Source organism: Bufo gargarizans, chromosome 6 (genome assembly GCF_014858855.1).
Source record: "Bufo gargarizans isolate SCDJY-AF-19 chromosome 6, ASM1485885v1, whole genome shotgun sequence".
Taxonomy (NCBI): Eukaryota; Metazoa; Chordata; class Amphibia; order Anura; family Bufonidae; genus Bufo; species Bufo gargarizans.
Window position 1 is genome coordinate 288,572,823 of NC_058085.1, and position 18,107 is coordinate 288,590,929.

The following is an 18,107-nucleotide window of genomic DNA, read 5'->3' on the forward strand; positions in this document are numbered from 1 at the left end:
TGCTGGTTCAGTATGCCTTCAATTTTGAATAAATCCCCAACAGTGTCACCAGCAAAGCACCATCACACCTCCTCCTCCACGCTTCACAGTGGGAACCAGGCATGTAGAGTCCATCCGTTCACCTTTTCTGCGTCGCACAAAGACACGGTGGTTGGAACCAAATATCTTAAATTTGGACTCATCAGACCAAAGCACAGATTTCCATTGGTCTAATGTCCATTCCTTGTGTTCTTTAGCCCAAACAAGTCTCTTCTGCTTGTTGCCTGTCCTTAGCAGTGGTTTCCTAGCAGATATTCTACCATGAAGGCCTGATTCACACAGTCTCCTCTTAACAGTTGTTCTAGAGATGTGTCTGCTGCTAGAACTCTGTGGCAACTGATGGTCCCAACCCCATTTATAAGGCAAGAAATCCCACTTATTAAACCTGACAGGGCACACCTGTGAAGTGAAGGCCATTTCAGGTGACTACCTCTTGAAGCTCATCAAGAGAATGCCAAGAGTGTGCAAAGCAGTAATCAAAGCAAAAGGTGGCTACTTAGAACCTAGATTGTGACATATTTTCAGTTGTTTCACACTTTTTTTGTTATGTATATAATTCCACATGTGTTAATTCATAGTTTTGATGCCTTCAGTGTGAATCTACAATTTTCATAGTCATGAAAATAAAGAAAACTCTTTGAATGAGAAGGTGTGTCCAAACTTTTGGTCTGTACTGTATGTGTATATATATATATATATATTTATATTTATAGACAGGCTATGCACCAGACCAATCCTTAACAGAAGTCAGTAGGTCACTATAGAGAAATGGTGGAGTGACAGTCTGACATTCTGCAATAAAATGGGAACCTTCAGAATGTGTGCCGTTTTTTCATTTTTAAAAATAAAACCCCTAGAATAAAATATAAAACTCCAAGCCTTGTGAATGGTGCCAAAACAATTTCCAAAATAGTGGGATCTTAATAAATACTTAAAAAGACAAAACAAAAAAGAGGAAGAGATCATTTAGAAACAGGAGAAACGTGTACGTTTTCTATACTATTAAAGTGTATATGTGTCATGTAATTTCTGGCTATTATAGGACTTGCATTCCGTATTTTTAACTTGAGCCCAGTTCTAGTATGTGGAAAATAGTTGCAATGATGTCCCCCATACATAGAGAAGATACAACACTGCTCCTGTAGCTCTCTGTAGTACACCCACAGAAGCAGCATAGAAGACATTATACAGCAGTGCTGAGAAATCAGGGGCATAGCTAGAAAAGGCCAGGCCACATAGCACATTTTTGACTTGATTGCACATTTGCTAGTGGACACATCTCCTTTCACAGAAATAGACAGCAACTTGAACACAAACTGAGTAGAACAGCGAAAAGTTGTAGTTAAAAAAGTATCTAAAAAATGAGGGAAAGAGGGCTTTTAAGAGATGTGCAAGACATGAGAGACCACTAAAGCAGTCACCATCGGATAAATGAGAGTAATCCTGTTTCAGCACGTGAATGATAGTCTTAGTTGAAAGGTATACAATGTTATCATTTACTTTGTATATTATAAAAAAATAAATAAAAATTCAAGATTTCTGCTTGCTGCCAACAGGAATTTCATGGTTTACTCATAGGGTATACAAATCTGCCAATGATTATGTGATGGACAAAGGGGTGCAGGTCTTGCCAGAACACATAGTAACAATAATAACAGTTCTGTACCGAGCCATTCACTTAAGCGACCAGGAAATATTTTATCCGGTGGAAAGAAACAATGAAAGTTTGTATTAATTGCAAACAAGCAGAGATCTTACAAACTGGAATAGATTCAGAAAGCATATTGGAAAATGATATAGGACATGTCCTACTTATATGGCACGGACTCGGAAGCACACAGAAGGGCTTCTGAATGTTTCTGGGTCTGTGCCTCCGCCCCGCAATGGGTCCACAATGTGGGGTGCTTGTGTTTCGTGGTCAGTAAAACGGGTACAGCTATCCCACAGGGGTGGGAATGCACCCTAATAATGACTTTCAACCTTTAAAAGTTTTCTGCACACATTGTGGATTATGCTTGTGTTTTTTTTCTTGTGGATTCTTGTGCAGAATAGCGTCATAAAGTATCAGCGAAAAGTATGAGATTACACAAATCTCATGCACATTTTGCTTCTTCTTTTTCACTTCTTCCACAAAGAAATTGATCTGACTTATGGATTTATAAATCTGCAGTATGTCAATTATCTTTGCAATTTTTGGTGCGGATTTCACCCTTCTTATTGGAAGGGCGAGAGCTACTGGATCAAATCCGCACTTAAAACCACAAATAACACGTGGATTTTAGTGCAGAAAAACAGAAATCTACATGGAAATTTGTGCAGATCTTCTGCATGTTGCTATTCCATTCAACAAATGCGGCACCTTTTTTGGGTGCCAATGGGTATGCATCTGTCATGGCCTCCATTAAAACTATAGGTCAGGAGCACACATCCTAATAAAATTACTGCAAAAGAAAAATTAGGTGCGTTTTAGACTGGTGGAGTCTTGAGTGCAAACACATTCTTACACATCATGCAATACCCTATAGAACATTTAAAGGGCACTTGTCAGCAGATTTGTACCTATGAACCTGGCTGACCTGTTACATGTGCGTTTGGCATCTGTGTTGGTCCCATGTTCATATGTGCCCGCATTGCTGAGAAAAAGGATGTTTTGCTACAAGCAAATTTAATATATGCATTTTTCTCAGCAATGCGGGCACATATGAACATGGGACCAATACAGATGCCTTCAGCTGCCAAGTGCACATGCAACAGGTCAGCCAGTGTCATAGGTACAAATCTGCTGATAAATACCTTCAATAAATAAAAAAAATAAGGAATAGCAAAGTCCAACCCCAAGTCGAGGCGGCACGAACTGAAATCACTGCTGTAAGTAGAACATCTAATGAACAAGTCCATTGTGTGGGTGAAGCCTGCTGAACTACGTGGCCTTGTAAACATTTTGTGGTCATATTTAACCTTTTTCCACCACCACAGAGAGCAGTACAACCGCACTGTGTGAATACAGCCTATAACTCACTTTAATGGCGTAGGCATAAGCACTATTACTCACGCTCTCACCACTTATAAAGAAACACTACGTTAATGAAAACGGATATATTTATTTCAAGTGATCTGGTCAAATGGTGCATTTCAAGCACACTATTGAGAATTTCTCTTTTATAAATTAGAACCCGCCACCCACATATATAATATAAAAGAAAAAAAATTACAAGAACTTTGGGATTATCTCATATGTGAAGAGTCACAGATGGAAGAGCATGGGTACAGCAGACTTGTTAGTATCAGCAGTTCACAAGACGACAGTCTTACGTCACATGAGCTTCAACACAAGGAATCAGCAGGCACTTGAGACAAGAACAGTGCAGGGACAAAATGGTCTCCAGGAATTTCACGGAATAGACCACTGACTACAGGCACGGTGAGATTAAAAGTTTTGCAAACAGAGGACTATTTATATTTAAAAAAAAAAAAAAAAAGCATAAAAAGGGTAAAAATCCATTCCAGTGCTATTTCAAGAGCACTTGTCCCAAAAGTGGCACTGACTGAAAGAAAATGTGCAATATATGACTGGGACAAGGAATGGTGGCAGGATGTGAAGATCACGTTAACTCAGTGGTCCAGCTTTCTTTGCTTGCAGATAGGCATTTATTGCATTGCAGCAAAGGTTTAAACATGAAAAGGAGGATATTCATCAAAACTGGGGTAAGGAAGACTGGCTGAAAGGTGTTGCCTGCTTTTTTACTATTGATGACTTCCTTTACCATTGATCCTCAGGATAGGCCATCAATATCTGATCCGCAGGGGTCCGACACCCGGCTCCCTGCCAATCAGTTGTTTGAAGAGAAGGCAGCACTTGTACATGCAATTACAAATATGGGGTCTCTATTCACTTCTATGGGACGTCTCCCGTCTCTTCAAGTGGATAGAACGGAGCCGTCCCACAGAAGTGAATGTGGACACCATACTTGTAATTTCACCACTTGTCACTGCAATTGCTGCGGCAAGCAGGTGAACAGAGCAGAGTAGGCAGCGCTCACATGAGCGCTGCTCTCTCTTCAAACAGCTGATTGGCAGGGGTGTCAGGAGTCAGACCCCCGCCAATCGTATATTGATGACCGATCAGACGGATAGACCATCAATAGTAAAAAGAGGACAACCCCAGTTAATTGCACTCAGCAACCAGATTCCACCTTTCATTTTCCAAAGGAGCTCCGAAACATGAAAGGTGGAATCTGATTGGTCGCTATGGGCAACTAAGCCAGTTTTCCTGCACCCCAGTTTTAATAAATCTCCCCCACTTTGTTAGAAGATTCTTAAAAAGCTGCTAAAATACCAAACAGTACGTCTCACTAAGGCAGGGATCAGCAACCTTTGGCACTCCAGCTGTTGTGAAACTACAACTCGCAGCATGCTTTCACTTCTCTGGGATTTCAGAGAACAGCCAAGCAAGTGTGCATGATGGGAGATGTAGTTTCGCCACACATGGAGTGCCGGAGGTTGCTGACCTCTGAACTAAGGAGTATGTGCTAGCTGTAGCACAAGAACAAAATTACTTTGCAAGAAAAACCACTATAAGGGCAAAAAAGGCACTCCATGCCAAATGCGGCATGCTCTCAGTGACCGGTGTCACACAGTTCCAGCGAATGGGCTAAAGTCAATCCTCTCTCGCTTTGGCTGCCGTAGAAGAAAGCTCTTGACTTTTGGGAATGTGTTTCAGCATCTTATTGCATTGGTCCTACAGACCCGGTGGAATAAAACATTCAAAAAATTCTTTACCACTGAAAGTAAATGGCAGGTCAGAAGGAGGAGGTTTTGCATTATAAGACATAAAAACTGAATGGCAAAGCTGTATTTCTTTCCAGATTTCATCCCACGCATCCTTGCATTTGCCTCAGACATCAGTGACTGGCAAGCTGGCATCATCTAAGTCAACAATCCCCGATTGAAACAGACTAATGGCGCTGGGCACAGATTGAGTCATTTTGCCAGCTTGGTTTCCTGCAGAGACAGACGGGATCTTAAGGTGTCCTGGCTGGTTCTTGGTATCGGTGCTAGAGTCATCCCTGTTCCGATAAAGAGGCCCGGGGTCAGAGTGCTGAGCTCGGGCGGTCGGGTGAGGGAGACCGAAGGAGCGAAAAGAGGAGCTGGAGTCGGAGTATAAGGTGGGGTTCTCCTGCAAACAAAACAGAGTAGGTGATGAGACAGCAACAGGTACTGGGTACATGTTAGTAATTGCCACAGCCAGAAATGGGCGGCAACTGTTGACCAGGATGTGAACCAGATTATTCTCTCCTGGGGTGGCAAAACTTGCAAAAATAAGCAATACTTCTACAGACATGATTTAAATGTAAGACGCCGAATTGTTCCACAAGCCTTTAATAGCCACTTCAAGGCACGCTGAGGCAAAACTGTTAAGGTTAGGAGTGTAACACAAAGCTGACTGTTCATATGAGCGTTTCAATATTGTCCCGGGATGAGGCATGCTCTGTCACGGACTCAACATGTAGCATGCAAATAGAACAAAGTGCAGCATGGCCATGAGCACGGCGTACACTGTGGGGGCCAATGTCTTTAGTGGATGGAGGTTATGTGGATGTGTGATGGGTTACATGGCAAGAGGCAGCAATTAGTATTTTGGGCATGCACTGCTGCCCATGTACCTCGGAATACAGGGATTTGAAAGACGTCTGACCTGTCGCATCTGCGGGGAGACAGGGCAGGGTGGGAATTAAAAACACCTTAAAGAGAATAGAATAAGGAAGAAAAACAAAAGAGATGAAACAGAAGCTGAAAGATACCAGAGAAAGCTGTGAAAAGAGAAAAGACTTAAGGTGGATTTACACGGCGTGATAAATCGGGCAGATTATCAACGTCCCTGCGAACGCCTGTTCCCTGCCCGTCTACATGTGCCGCCGATCACCCAACGAACGAGCATTTTGTGCAGGCACATAGATTGTCGTTTTTGGGTAGCAGATTGTGCGGTATAAACAGTGATCTGCTGTCCAGAAACATTGCAACTGTACATGGACAAGCGATCGCAATAGCAATCCCTTGTCCTCATACTGTGAAGGAGATCGCTGCTAGGGATGAGCGAACCCAACTTTTTTAGGTTCGGGCTTCCGTTTTGCATTCAGTCATAGAATTCCATTATATTCTGTGCTAACGGAATCCATAACGGAATTCCTCCGCCCCTCGAACATGTTGGGTTCACTCATCCCTAATCGCTGCATGTAAATGCAGTGGTCTCCTTCTCTGAACAAGCTTCTGCTTTAGCTCGGCCTGTGTAAACCCACCTTTAGAGAGAAAGTACAATCTAGATTAAAACCTGGTAGAGGCAATTGTTACGATCTGAAAATTAGAATAAGATTTATGATTACAGGTTTATGGAGGTGGACTCCTGTGCAAATCAGACAATTCATTTAAGCCAGTCCAAGATGCTGCCAAGTAACTTAAATGACAATAACGAGATTTTTGGGAACTCACCTGTAAAATCTCTCTCTCTCGCTTAGTTCATTGGGGGACACAGGACCATGGGTATAGCTGCTTGCTGCCACTAGGAGGAGACACTAGGCTGAAAAGTGATAACTCCTCCCCTGCCTGCTATACCCCCCCAGATCTCTAGCCCTAGTGTGAAAACTTCCCCTGCGGAGGAGAACACACTGTAGTAGCCACTGCAGAGTGCAAGCATAACACCCTCACCTAGATAAGGAAGAGTGGTGGACAGAGAATACAGAGTCAGTGCAACATTCAGCTCGTTGGATCGTAACCACAATATTCTGTGTAATGGCGTGCACACTACAAGTTGTCGAGGACCAATACCATGACCGGCCTGAATGTTGGAGGCCCATGAGGATGGGGGGTCTCTAGGACACAAGTCTTGCTGGGTGACCCCCCTGAGAGATCAAAGGTCAAAATATTTGTGCCCCCAACCAGCACCGGAAGAAAAGAAGGATACAATATGGAAGTAGCCACAGTATCCAGTGGCAGTATCCATATACCACTAGATGAAGAGTACAATGCACCAGCAGTACCGACTGTTGCCACGGCCAACCTGTGAAGGAAGCCAAGGCATCTAGTGTTGTGGCGTAGTTGAATTCTAGCATGCAAAGATGCTTAGTGATTCCCCAGGTAACGGATCACTTGTAGAAGGGGGTAATGCCACAGGAAGCATGGTGAAGGCAAATGACTGATTGAATAGCATCTAGTGGTAGTACAATCCTCCGGTTAAGGAAGGGGGGTAGCACGATAATCAGAACCGTATCCAACGGTAGTGTAATTACCCCACCTATTGGGGGGAAGGGGGGTAATGTCTACGGTAAGCCATGCACTCAGTGGTAGTGCAATCACTCCACCTATGAAAGGGAGTAACATACGGCAAGTACTGTAGCCCGAGGTAGTGCAAGTACATAACCTATGGAAGGGGGTAATGCACACAGCAGGAACTGAATCCAATGGAAGAGAAATTACGCCCCTTATGGAAGGGGGTAATGCATATGACTAGTCCTGTACCCGGTGGGAAGTGCAATTCCTCCACCTATGGAAGGGGGTAATGCATACGGCCAGTACTGTACCCAGTGGAACTGCAATTCCGCCACCTACAGAAGGGGGAACGCCTATGGCTGGCACTGAGACCAGTGCTAGTGCGCTTAGTGAACCTATGGAAGAAGGTAATACATAAGGTAAGTACTGTATCCAGTAGTAGTGCAAATGCCGCCTAAGGAAGGGGGTAATGCATACAATCAGTACTGCTGGCTAGCATGGACGCAATCTTGGAAGATTGAACTGGATTAATGTCAGAGTCTGAATAACTGATCCCCCCTCAGAACCAACCCCTTCAGGAAGGGAGGGTTCTGAACGTGACCCTAGGGAGGAAGAGTGGAGGTGCGGAGGAGAGCGAGGAGGAAATATGTCCTGCTCTGGCCCGCTCGTGTGCAATTCCACCTCTCAGCATCTAGCCCATGGCAGTTTCAGGCTGCGCCGGTGGTGATCTAACAATCAAACCACCCAGGGGGTGGAATAGGAACTTCTACAGGACCACTCACCGGAGAGCGCAAGCAGTGCTTAATTAACCAAACGGCCCCGGAGGGCGGATTGGGAAACTGAGCGATCCTCCACTGTCTGGGATAGGACACGGGCCCAGTTTGGTACCACACATCCAGGGTGGTCCCGTGGTGATGTGGGCTGAGGGGGGCAGGACTATCTGTGATGCCCCCGCCGAATGGACAAGAGGCAGGAAGGGGTTAAATTCCTTAAAATTAAGGTACGTGGCCTGCAGAAAGAAAACACTGGATAATTTGATGCCGGCTGCAAAGAGGTGGCTGACCATGAAGGGTTAAGCTGGCCTTGAGTACCAGGGGCGAAGCTCAGCGGGCTCCTAGGGGAGGAGGACAGCTAGGCGGGAAGAATTCGCACCTGAGGGACGAACCCACCCCTCCATACCGGGAATAAAAGTTGCGGCCTACTAGGCTGCAAAGACGGGGCATAAAGTTCAGCGCACGGCCAACCGGGAAGTACTGCCAAAAACAGAGGGATTAGGATCTGCGCGCGGGATGTGCCTGCTTGCGGCCACCGGCCGCGGGTGCCCACCCCGTGGGCCGCAAGAAACAGTGCGGGCCAAGTACAGATAGGTCCGAAGTGAAGCCGGTGCCTAAACTTGCAGCGCCCGGCCGACCGTTCAGCCGATCGGGGAGTGGAGGGCCCAGAGCGGCGCTCTCAGGCGCCCTGGTTGCATAGCGGCCCGGATAAAGTGAGGCCCCCGGAATGACAGGAATGTGTCCTGCCGTTACCGGTCGCGGGAGCCCACCCCGCAGGCCGGGAAGAATAGGCACAGGCCGCAGGACCTAAGGAGCCAGATAGGGGAACCGAGGCCCGCAGACATGGACAGAAGCTCAAAAACATATGTTAGGGGCTGAGGCAACGTGGGGCCTCCCCAGGGCATTGCCCACCCTGAAGAAAATGTCCTCCATTTTAGCACAAGGTGACCGAGGGGGGAGAAGGGGGGGGGGGGGGTTTGGAGAGCTGAGAATACTTACCCAATCCGGACTACTCACCCCATCTTCATCCTCTTCTCTTCACCCTTCTCAGTGTACCAGCAGGGTCACCTCTTCAGCAGCTGGCACCCGAAGTGGCAGGAGACTGGAATGGCCGGGGGTCTCACCGGATCCAGGTGACCGTTTGGCTCGTGGGAAGCAGGGGAGCTGGGCTGCCCTGGTCCACTTTTGCTTCTTGGGGAGGGCGAGCGGTGAGGGAATCTGACACCGGTCTAGCTCCCGGGATAGACAGAGGGGCAGGCGCCTCTGTTTCCCATACCAATAAGAAAGGGAAGCAGCCCTGCAAAAGCACGGAGGTCTGCCTCCAACGACACCAAGCTAAAAACTGATATGCTCTCTCCAGACTGGAGGGGGTATAGCCGGCAGGGGAGAAGTTATCACTTATCAGCCTAGTGTCGCCTCCTACTGGCAGCAAGCAGCTATACCCACGGTCCTATGTCCCCCAATGATACGAGCGAGAAATTCTAAATGATAGCCTTAAAAGGGTGTGTTCACCATTGGAAGAACTGTTCTTGTTGTAATACAATTACGATGAAAAATGAAGAATAGATCTTCATTAAAATTTAGCTTATACAGCTACAAAACCAACCTTCACGTCTCCATGGTAGCAGACAACAAACAGACCCAGAGTAGTCTGATCCTGCAGGGATATCCCCCGTTCTACTTGCCCTACTTCATGTAATGTACCTAATGTTCGTTAGAAAAAGCATAGGAAACAAGATGGAACTTTGGGTTATTGGATCAGACTACACATGGTTTGTTTGTAGACTGTTACCATAGAGACTCATAGGTCTTAAAAGGGAATCTGTCACCATAAGTGTGGACTATTATAGTAGTGCTGGAGATGGAGTCCAGATCGCAATTTTTTTATTTCCCTACTGCAACCTATTCCCCCACTGTCAGCACTCAAATCTGTGATGAAACACAGCCTGGACTGCTGTGCTAACACAATGGAGAGGACTCCTGTGCGCATGCACGGCAGCCCTGACAATGTAATTAAGCGCAGGTAGGAGGAAAATTAAAAAAATTGTGATTTCTGGACTCCTTATTTGCAGTACTACTAATTTATAACTGCAGATAATAGACCAAGATCCTTCACTTCAGATGGCCATCCCCATCTAGATGTCTTCGTCGGGGACTTTCCTTTAGGCCCCTTGCAGACTAGCGTTCCTCCAGCAGTGAGTCCGCATCGCAGCACCCGGCCTGAACTCCCTTTGCTGCTGGGTGTCACATAACATTATATTGATTTATGATGCTATGTAACCCTTACAGTTCTGGAATGTATTGGATAACACTGGCAGCATTATGCCAGTGTTATCCAGTACATTTCAGAACTGTAAGGTTTACATAGCATCATAAATCAATATAATGCTGTGTGACCCCCGGCAGTGCTGGGAGTTCAGGCCGGGTGCTGCGATGCGGACTCGCTGCTGGAGGAACGCTCGTCTGCAAGGGGCCTTAGGACTCAGAGAGGAGCGCCACTGAAAGAGATGCTCCCGCACTGGTGAGTCAACCGTATATTGCATGGTTACTTGTTCATGTAGCCACCTGCAGGATCCATCCACTGGCAATATCAGCGGAACTCTTGAGCACACCAAGCTCTTTAACCTGTGTCAGACCACCCGTAGACTCTATATGTCCGAGCGTTCTGTGTTCATTTCTGCCAGGCCATTCCTGAATGTCTTTGCAGAGATGGCAGCTGTTTTCGAAGCGTGCAGTTACAGGAGTGGGAAGCCCGTTGTCAGTATCAGCAGGCTTCTCATAAAGTAGTAAGAGACTGCTTTCTACCATCCCTTCTGTCTCCATCACTGAGTGAGGCATACACAGGTCGGCAGAAGCAATGCTGCTTCCTGAACTGGTACCAGTGGATCACATGATAACGAGGGAAATCAACAATAAAAAAACATCATAAATGTATTTTTTTAATGACCACAAAAGGTCTTCTGTAACCTCATGGGAGACAGTTAAAAAACTAGGGAAAAAATAAAAAATTAAATAAAATAAGAATGCCACCACTAGCCCACACACGCACCCCCATCCACCATAAGCTATGTATCTCCTATATCTAACAAACAAACCGGAAAGGAGACATTTTAGTTGCACTTTGTGCTATTAAAAGAAATGTAAAAAACAGACCATTTCCTTTTTTATACTCACATATTCCTGGGTATAAAAACAAAAACAAAAATACTACAACAACATAAAAATAACGTCCCAGGTATCACCGAAAAAAGGCTAAAAAAATATTTAAATAACCAAACAGCAAAAAGTTATGCTCAGGGAGGTATAAATGGCCTGGTCCTGAAATGCTTACAGTCCAAGAAACTGTGACTGCTACAAGATACCCAAATGGTGAACACTACATTTTGTCAAGCAAACATACTGGCGCTTGCTGTATTTCAGGAAGCATTGCTTATGCAGAAACACTTTGCAAAAGGACCTAAAGGAAAGTCATAGCAGCCCATTATTTTTCAGCTGCCTTGAACCTGATGCAGCAAAACGTTTGAGATGAAGACCAACCCTGCCTCAACACTGCACACGAGACCGCGACATGCAGCCCAGTATGGCAAATTCTTCAGACTAACTTGAAAAGGTAACGATGGAGCCTTAGCCTTATGTCACTACATGCACAGATAGACCACAATAAAGCAAACAAAACTGCTACCACCAGCATACAAATGCTACCACTCAAGTACAACATAAGAAATCTGCAAGTAACCCAAAAAATAGATGACCAACACCGCAGGCTCTACTTAAAAATACAATAACCCAAAGTTCATGGCTACTTAAGCCAAAAACCCAGACAACTGTTGGGCTCTAAAGATGATGTATTGTGCCAAAAGATGACCACACTGTCCACCGTGCCAGGAATTCTTGGACACTTATGACCCCACAGCAGCTCAACCTCCACCTCATGAACTTTCATACCCAGAACGACCAAACAACCATTACAATTTCAATCACTGACGCAGCATTGCGGGTATTTGTAGGTTACTATCTGGCCAACCGCAGAATAACTACCAAATGATTATTATTTCACACTCACAGGTCCATGTTCGGCCATGGAATTTTCTGAGAAAAGTGAGAACTGTACTCAGTTACTTGCATTTATCAGCACAGCGCGATTGAGAACAGATAGGGATTAGAAATCTATAAGAAAGGAAAGTACACAGAAAAAAAAAGTCTAAAAGGCACGGTATGCCTGCGCAACTGCAAGCAGCAGCCCCATGTACTGCAAGAGGAGGAAACCTACAGAGGCTGCAGATCGGGCCGGCCCACGTTGTGCTACAATGGCGCCAGATATGGCTCGAATCCAGCTGTGCATTTCTTCAGGACTGTCTGCCTGTGATAAACATAATAGAAAAGACAGACAAAACAAAGTTAAAAATCTATACAATACACACCTAGAATTAACAACATTTACATTTCTTATCCAGGGGAAAACGGACTGACTTAAAAGGGAAAATGTCATCAGAAAACTTGTTTAAAACATATTTTTATGTTAAAGAGTAACTAGATCCTGGCATAGCGCATCGGTGAGTGCTGTGCCAGAATTTAGCCATGAACAGGGGGAGGCACAGGCAGGAGCAGCGATCCGTACAGCGCCCTATTCCACAGTACAGTGGAATCCATACAAACATGTACACCGCTGACAAATGTCTAAAGCGCTTAGGGGAGCCCAAGTTCAGCTGCCTAAGTCTAGTAAAAAAGCAAAATCCATTAATAAAGTATCACGTCTGTATAGATAACACAGGATTCAACATTCCCAATAGATGATATCACAGCTTATCAGCTCCCTCCTGACCTCTGCACAGGTCACAGAGCATGCCTAGAAAACTCAATGGGGTCAGCTCTAGACCATTGTGTCTATGGCCCATGTAGCTGCTGTCAAACGATATGAAGTCTTAAAGGGGTTGTGTCACCTCAGACAATGGGGGCATATTGCTAAGATATGCTAGCGTTGTCCGATACGTGATAGGTGGGACCTGCACCTAAATGGAGCCAGCAAAGTCCCGGATGGCACACTGCGCATGTGCGGCTGCCCTCCATTCATTTCTATGGAGTCGCCGAATATAGCCGAGTGCTGGGTCGACTGTTTCCATCGACCCCATAGAAATGAATGAGAGTGCGGTGCACACCCATTCATTGCTATGGGAATTCTATCAACGGGCCAATAGGAAGGCTTGGTGGTGGCCAGACCTGGAACCGCCGGCCACCAGTTTGCCGGCCTCCGATTAGGTGCGGGTTTCTACGTGCCTTCACACCGCAAAAAAATAGAACAAGTTCTATTTTTTCTTTTTGCGGTAGGGACAGATCATGGACCCATTCAAGTTGAATGGGTCTGGATCCATCTGCGAAATCTGTATGAATGTTGCATGAGCCCTAAAACTAGTTCGCTAATTAAATTTAAGTTTCAATAATTCTTGATATCTCAATCTCTCTTATGAACAGAAAACAAACCTGCACGTAAAACGTTCGAGAAGTCGTGACTATTTCAAATAAGTTGTCCCTCATCATTATGTCACTGCGGAGAAAGAAAAGACTGTTATCCCATGTGATGCCACAAAGCGCAGTTTACTTTGTCAGACTGACACTGCACGGAGCTGGGACAAAGGATAGACTCGGTACATATACAAAGTTCCCCAATAATTCCTAGTAGCAATGCAACTAGCATAAAAAAATAATAAAAAAATAATAATAATAATAAAAAAAAAAACTGCCATATAAGGGTCCATTCACACGTCCATTGTTTCTTTCCTGATCTGTTCCGTTTTTTGCGGAACAGATCTGGACCCATTCATTTTCAATGGGTCCTGAAAAAAAATTGGACATGAAAAAAACGGACAGCACAATGTCCAATTTTTTTTCAGGACCCATTGAAAATGAATGGGTCCAGATCTGGACCAGATCTGTTCCGCAAAAAATGGAACAGATCTGGAAAGAAACAACGGACGTGTGAATGGACCCTTATACTGGTGTTACCCAGAGGACCATAATACGGGCAGTCCGATGGCCACTTTCTTACAGGGACATAGGGGGTCTCATCTCACCTTTGTTTGCATTCCTGCACCTTCTGCACCTCCCTCAGCTGTATCATGCGAAGCGGATCTCTGTCCTAGGAGAAAAGAAGAGAAAACGCATGGAATAAATTATGAACAACTCAAAGACCTAAAAACATGTTTGTCTTGTGCAATTGGGAACACACGGTATCCATACCATATCAGACTTAAAATATCCTATTGTGTTCTCATCTAGAAGAAAGAATCTTCTTTTCCAGGTCTTCATCTATATGGAGAGAAGAATGACAAACACATTAGTAAGGGGGGGGGGGGGGGGATTTTAGGGTATTTACTGCCTGAATTAAAAGAGGATTTTTCCATCCATAAGAATCTGATAGGCTGAGGTTCATGGGACCCGCTTCTATCTGGTAATGCTGCCATATGCATGGCTCTTTATTCACTTCCTAGAGAGGAGTTCTGAAAACAGCAAAGCAAGAGCGCTCATCCATTTTTAGAATTCCCATGGAAGTGAATGGAGAGGGCTGTGCATCAGTGGCCATCTCTCCATTTACAGTGGCTGGAGATAGCAGAGAATTGGTAGTCCCGCAACTAAGCCCATCAAGAGTGAAAAGACTGCCGTCAGCTCACTGAAGGGTCAGATTACATACAGCCCATAGCAGACTATGGAGGGGAGTGAGCTGAAGAGACGAAAATGAGCTTATCTAAAGACATGCGCATGTTGTCCACAGTAGTCTATAGAGAAGATGCTGCAAGAGGGAGAAAGTAGCACGTTCTCTGATAAGCAATATTACAAAGTTTCTTATATTCACTAATACTATTTATTTACGCAAAGTTTGTTGAAACGGCAGTGGCCATTTAAAAGGAAATACCTTCAAGAATTACATTTTCATTCAGAATTTGGACCACATCAAATATAATTGTACTATAATAATACATCAGTGTTACTTTGCTTCAGTGTAACACTACAGTCCAATGAGCAATTGTTCAGTCCACATGATCACCAGCTATTATTAGTGTAGCAGATCAGGTATGGCACTCATTTTGCATCTTACCACAGCTCCTTGCTTGACACAGTACCCAGCTTTTATAATACCGCCTTCTGAAAGCCGATAGGGAGAGGAGAGCTGACTCTGAGTACGTTTCAAGTTTCCTCGATCACCAGTGTTGGCACTTTCACTTATGTCTTGCTAAAAATGAGACCAAAAATAAACTGTAATGAGTTAAAAAAAAAAAAAAAAAAAAAAGTAATGTAATTTCATTTTGAAAGCTCAGTGAATCCAGCGTTGAGGTAGAGTTCATCTTTAGTCCTTTTGTTGCCATAGCAAAGGCAAATTTGTGCATCAGGAGGGAAGGATTTGACATTTTTTATATGGTTGTACAGAATTAGAAAAAGGATATTTTTCCCCAAAAAATTAGCCCCTCTATTGTCCAAGGACTGTTTGTTATTGCTGATCAGACCCATCAATTTGAATGAAGATGACTTGCAATAACAGATACAGCCACCAGACAAGAGTGGCGCTGTGTCTGGAAATAAATTAGAGCCTAAAAAACTGAGTATTTTTTTTTCGCAATATACTGTATATTGCCTACACTAATTATATATATATATATATATATATATATATATATATATATATATATATAGATAGATATAGATATATATAGAAGAAGGAATTTGTGACTTTTAGGGAGACAGAGGTTTAAATGTCAACTTACTATTTATTGCAGGCTAACAAATGAAAACTATAAAAATGGGTGCTTCACGCATAGGACGGCCTGGTCACTGTCAAGAAACAGGCAGAAGGGAGAAGATCTGACAAAGAATCCTTTCCGGTAAAGTATAACTTGGCCTTGCTCCCTCGGTAGAGTTTCGATGCAGGACTTGCGTGTAAGGTCACATGGGCCGACAAGTCTGTATTGCGTATGCTTTTGAACACCGTAATGTGCACAGCCCTGTGCATGAGGGTGGTCCAAGAAAAAACCTGCACCCCCTCAACAAGCGACAGATTATGTGCCCATAGTATTCAATCTAATGTGGTTGGAAATATCCAGCAAGTACCTGCGTTGGGGTAATAATGGGGACGCCGCCAACTATTTCAGTCCTGTAGGAGATCTGCTTCTTGCTGCCTGAATATTCCATCTGGTTGTGCACACTGTCAGCAGGACACGGTTGGTCACTGGGTTTTGGTACCTATAAAGAAGTCGGAACACATTGACAAGTTAAAAAAAAGTTGCTTATACCACACACACACTATACCCTGGAGTGCTTTGAACCTTGGCAAATTATACATGTGTTACAATTTTTAAATCATACTTTTATTAAGGGGGTTGTCAGCGTTAAATAAAAACTGTGGCAGCCTTTGTAAATGGACTAAAATAACCAAAGTGATACTTAAAGCCCCTTTCACACGGGCGAGATTTCCGCACGGGTGCAATGCGCGAGTTGAACACATTGCACCCGCACTGAATCCTGACCCATTCATTTCTATGGGACTGTGCACACGAGCTGTGATTTTCACGCATCACTTGTGCGTTGCGTGAAAATCGCAGCATGCTCCTCTTTGTGTGTTTTTCACGTAACGCAGGCCCCATAGAAGTGAATGGGGTTGTGTGAAAATCGCAAGTATCCGCAAGCAAGTGCGGATGCGGTGCGATTTTCACGCACGGTTGCTAAGAGACGATCGGGATGGGGACCCAATCATTATTATTTCCCCTTATAACATGGTTATAAGGGAAAATAATAGCATTCTGAATACAGAATGCATAGTAAAATAGCGCTGGAGGGGTTTAAAAAAATAAAAATAATAATAATTCAACTCACCTTAATCCACTTGTTCTGTCTTCATCTGTGAGCAATAGGACCTTTGATGACGTCACTACGCTCATCACATGATCCATCACCATGGTGATGGATCATGTGACGGACCATGTGATGAATGCCGTGACGTCAAAAGGTCCTATTGCTCACAGATGAAGACAGAAGAAATGCCGGCTGCGCTAACAAGTGGATTAAGGAGAGTTAAATTATAATTTTTTTAACCCCTCCAGCACTATTTTACTAAGCATTCTGTATTCAGAATGCTATTATTTTCCCTTATAACCATGTTATAAGGGGAAATAATACAATCTACACTACAACTAACCCAAACCTGAACTTCTGTGAAGAAGTTCGGGTCTGGGTACCACAGTCTGTTTTTTATCATGCGCGTGCAAAACACATTGCACCCGCGCGATAAAAACTGAACATCGGAACGCAATCACAGTCAAAACTGACTGCAATTGCGTACTTACTCGCGCGGGTTTGCCGCAATGCACCGGGACGCACCGGGACGCATCCGGACACGCTCGTCTGCAAGGGGCCTAACACTTTTCTCTTCTGCCGCTTTCTGCTCTGGGCTCCGAGCCTCCCTCCTGGCTGCAGCAGTGACACATCAACACTGCAGCCAATCGCTTTCCTTAGCGTTGATGCCCTGTATCACGGTGATCTGAGTGCTCTGAACTTTACCGCTGCAGCCAGGATGATGATGCCAGAATCGGAGTGCAGCACTGGAAGTGATAAAGTGTCTCTTCTTTTGTTATTTTAGGCCATTTACAGCTGCTGCCCGAGTTTTTATTTAACTCTCACAACCCCTATAATTAAGATGTATCCAGACAGCCGAAAGATGCCCACAGCTACTGCTACAGAGGTTTACCGCAATGGCAAGGCATTTTTTTTATGCAATGCATTTTCATGTCATAAGGATGAGGTCAAGGCAAGTCTCTACAATTCCACCGAGATCTCACAAGAAAGTGTTTATTTTGCAGCCAATCACATTGGTTTGTGAAGAAAGATGGTTTCTGGCAGGAAACCAGGCCTCCCACGTCTCGGTGCTTTTAATAGGCATCACTTCATGTCTCGAGGTGGAACTTATAGACAAAAACCATCTTCTGCATTGAAAAGGAAGCCACCCACAGCAGAGCACTGCAGAAACCCTTCCACAGGTCGTTTCCAGTG

General features: G+C 44.5%; 1 protein-coding gene across 3 annotated transcripts in view; it reads right to left on the minus strand.

The window, feature by feature from the left end:
* Nucleotides 1–4,215: 4,215 nt before the first annotated feature.
* The window catches only part of PLEKHA1 (pleckstrin homology domain containing A1), a 63,495-nt gene continuing 49,603 nt past the window's right edge, over nucleotides 4,216–18,107 (minus strand). The window contains exons 6-13 of one of the 3 annotated variants that reach the window (XM_044296501.1): nucleotides 16,173–16,304; nucleotides 15,166–15,300; nucleotides 14,310–14,378; nucleotides 14,144–14,208; nucleotides 13,554–13,617; nucleotides 12,346–12,435; nucleotides 5,703–5,743; nucleotides 4,216–5,215 (exon numbers count right to left, since the gene is read on the minus strand). In XM_044296501.1, the coding sequence (XP_044152436.1) occupies nucleotides 5,020–5,215; nucleotides 5,703–5,743; nucleotides 12,346–12,435; nucleotides 13,554–13,617; nucleotides 14,144–14,208; nucleotides 14,310–14,378; nucleotides 15,166–15,300; nucleotides 16,173–16,304 (792 nt within the window). In that variant the 3' untranslated portion in view covers nucleotides 4,216–5,019. Of the gene's footprint in view, nucleotides 5,216–5,702; nucleotides 5,781–12,345; nucleotides 12,436–13,553; nucleotides 13,618–14,143; nucleotides 14,209–14,309; nucleotides 14,379–15,165; nucleotides 15,301–16,172; nucleotides 16,305–18,107 lie in introns of all 3 variants that reach the window. The other 2 variants (XM_044296499.1, XM_044296500.1) reach the window with 2 other exon arrangements.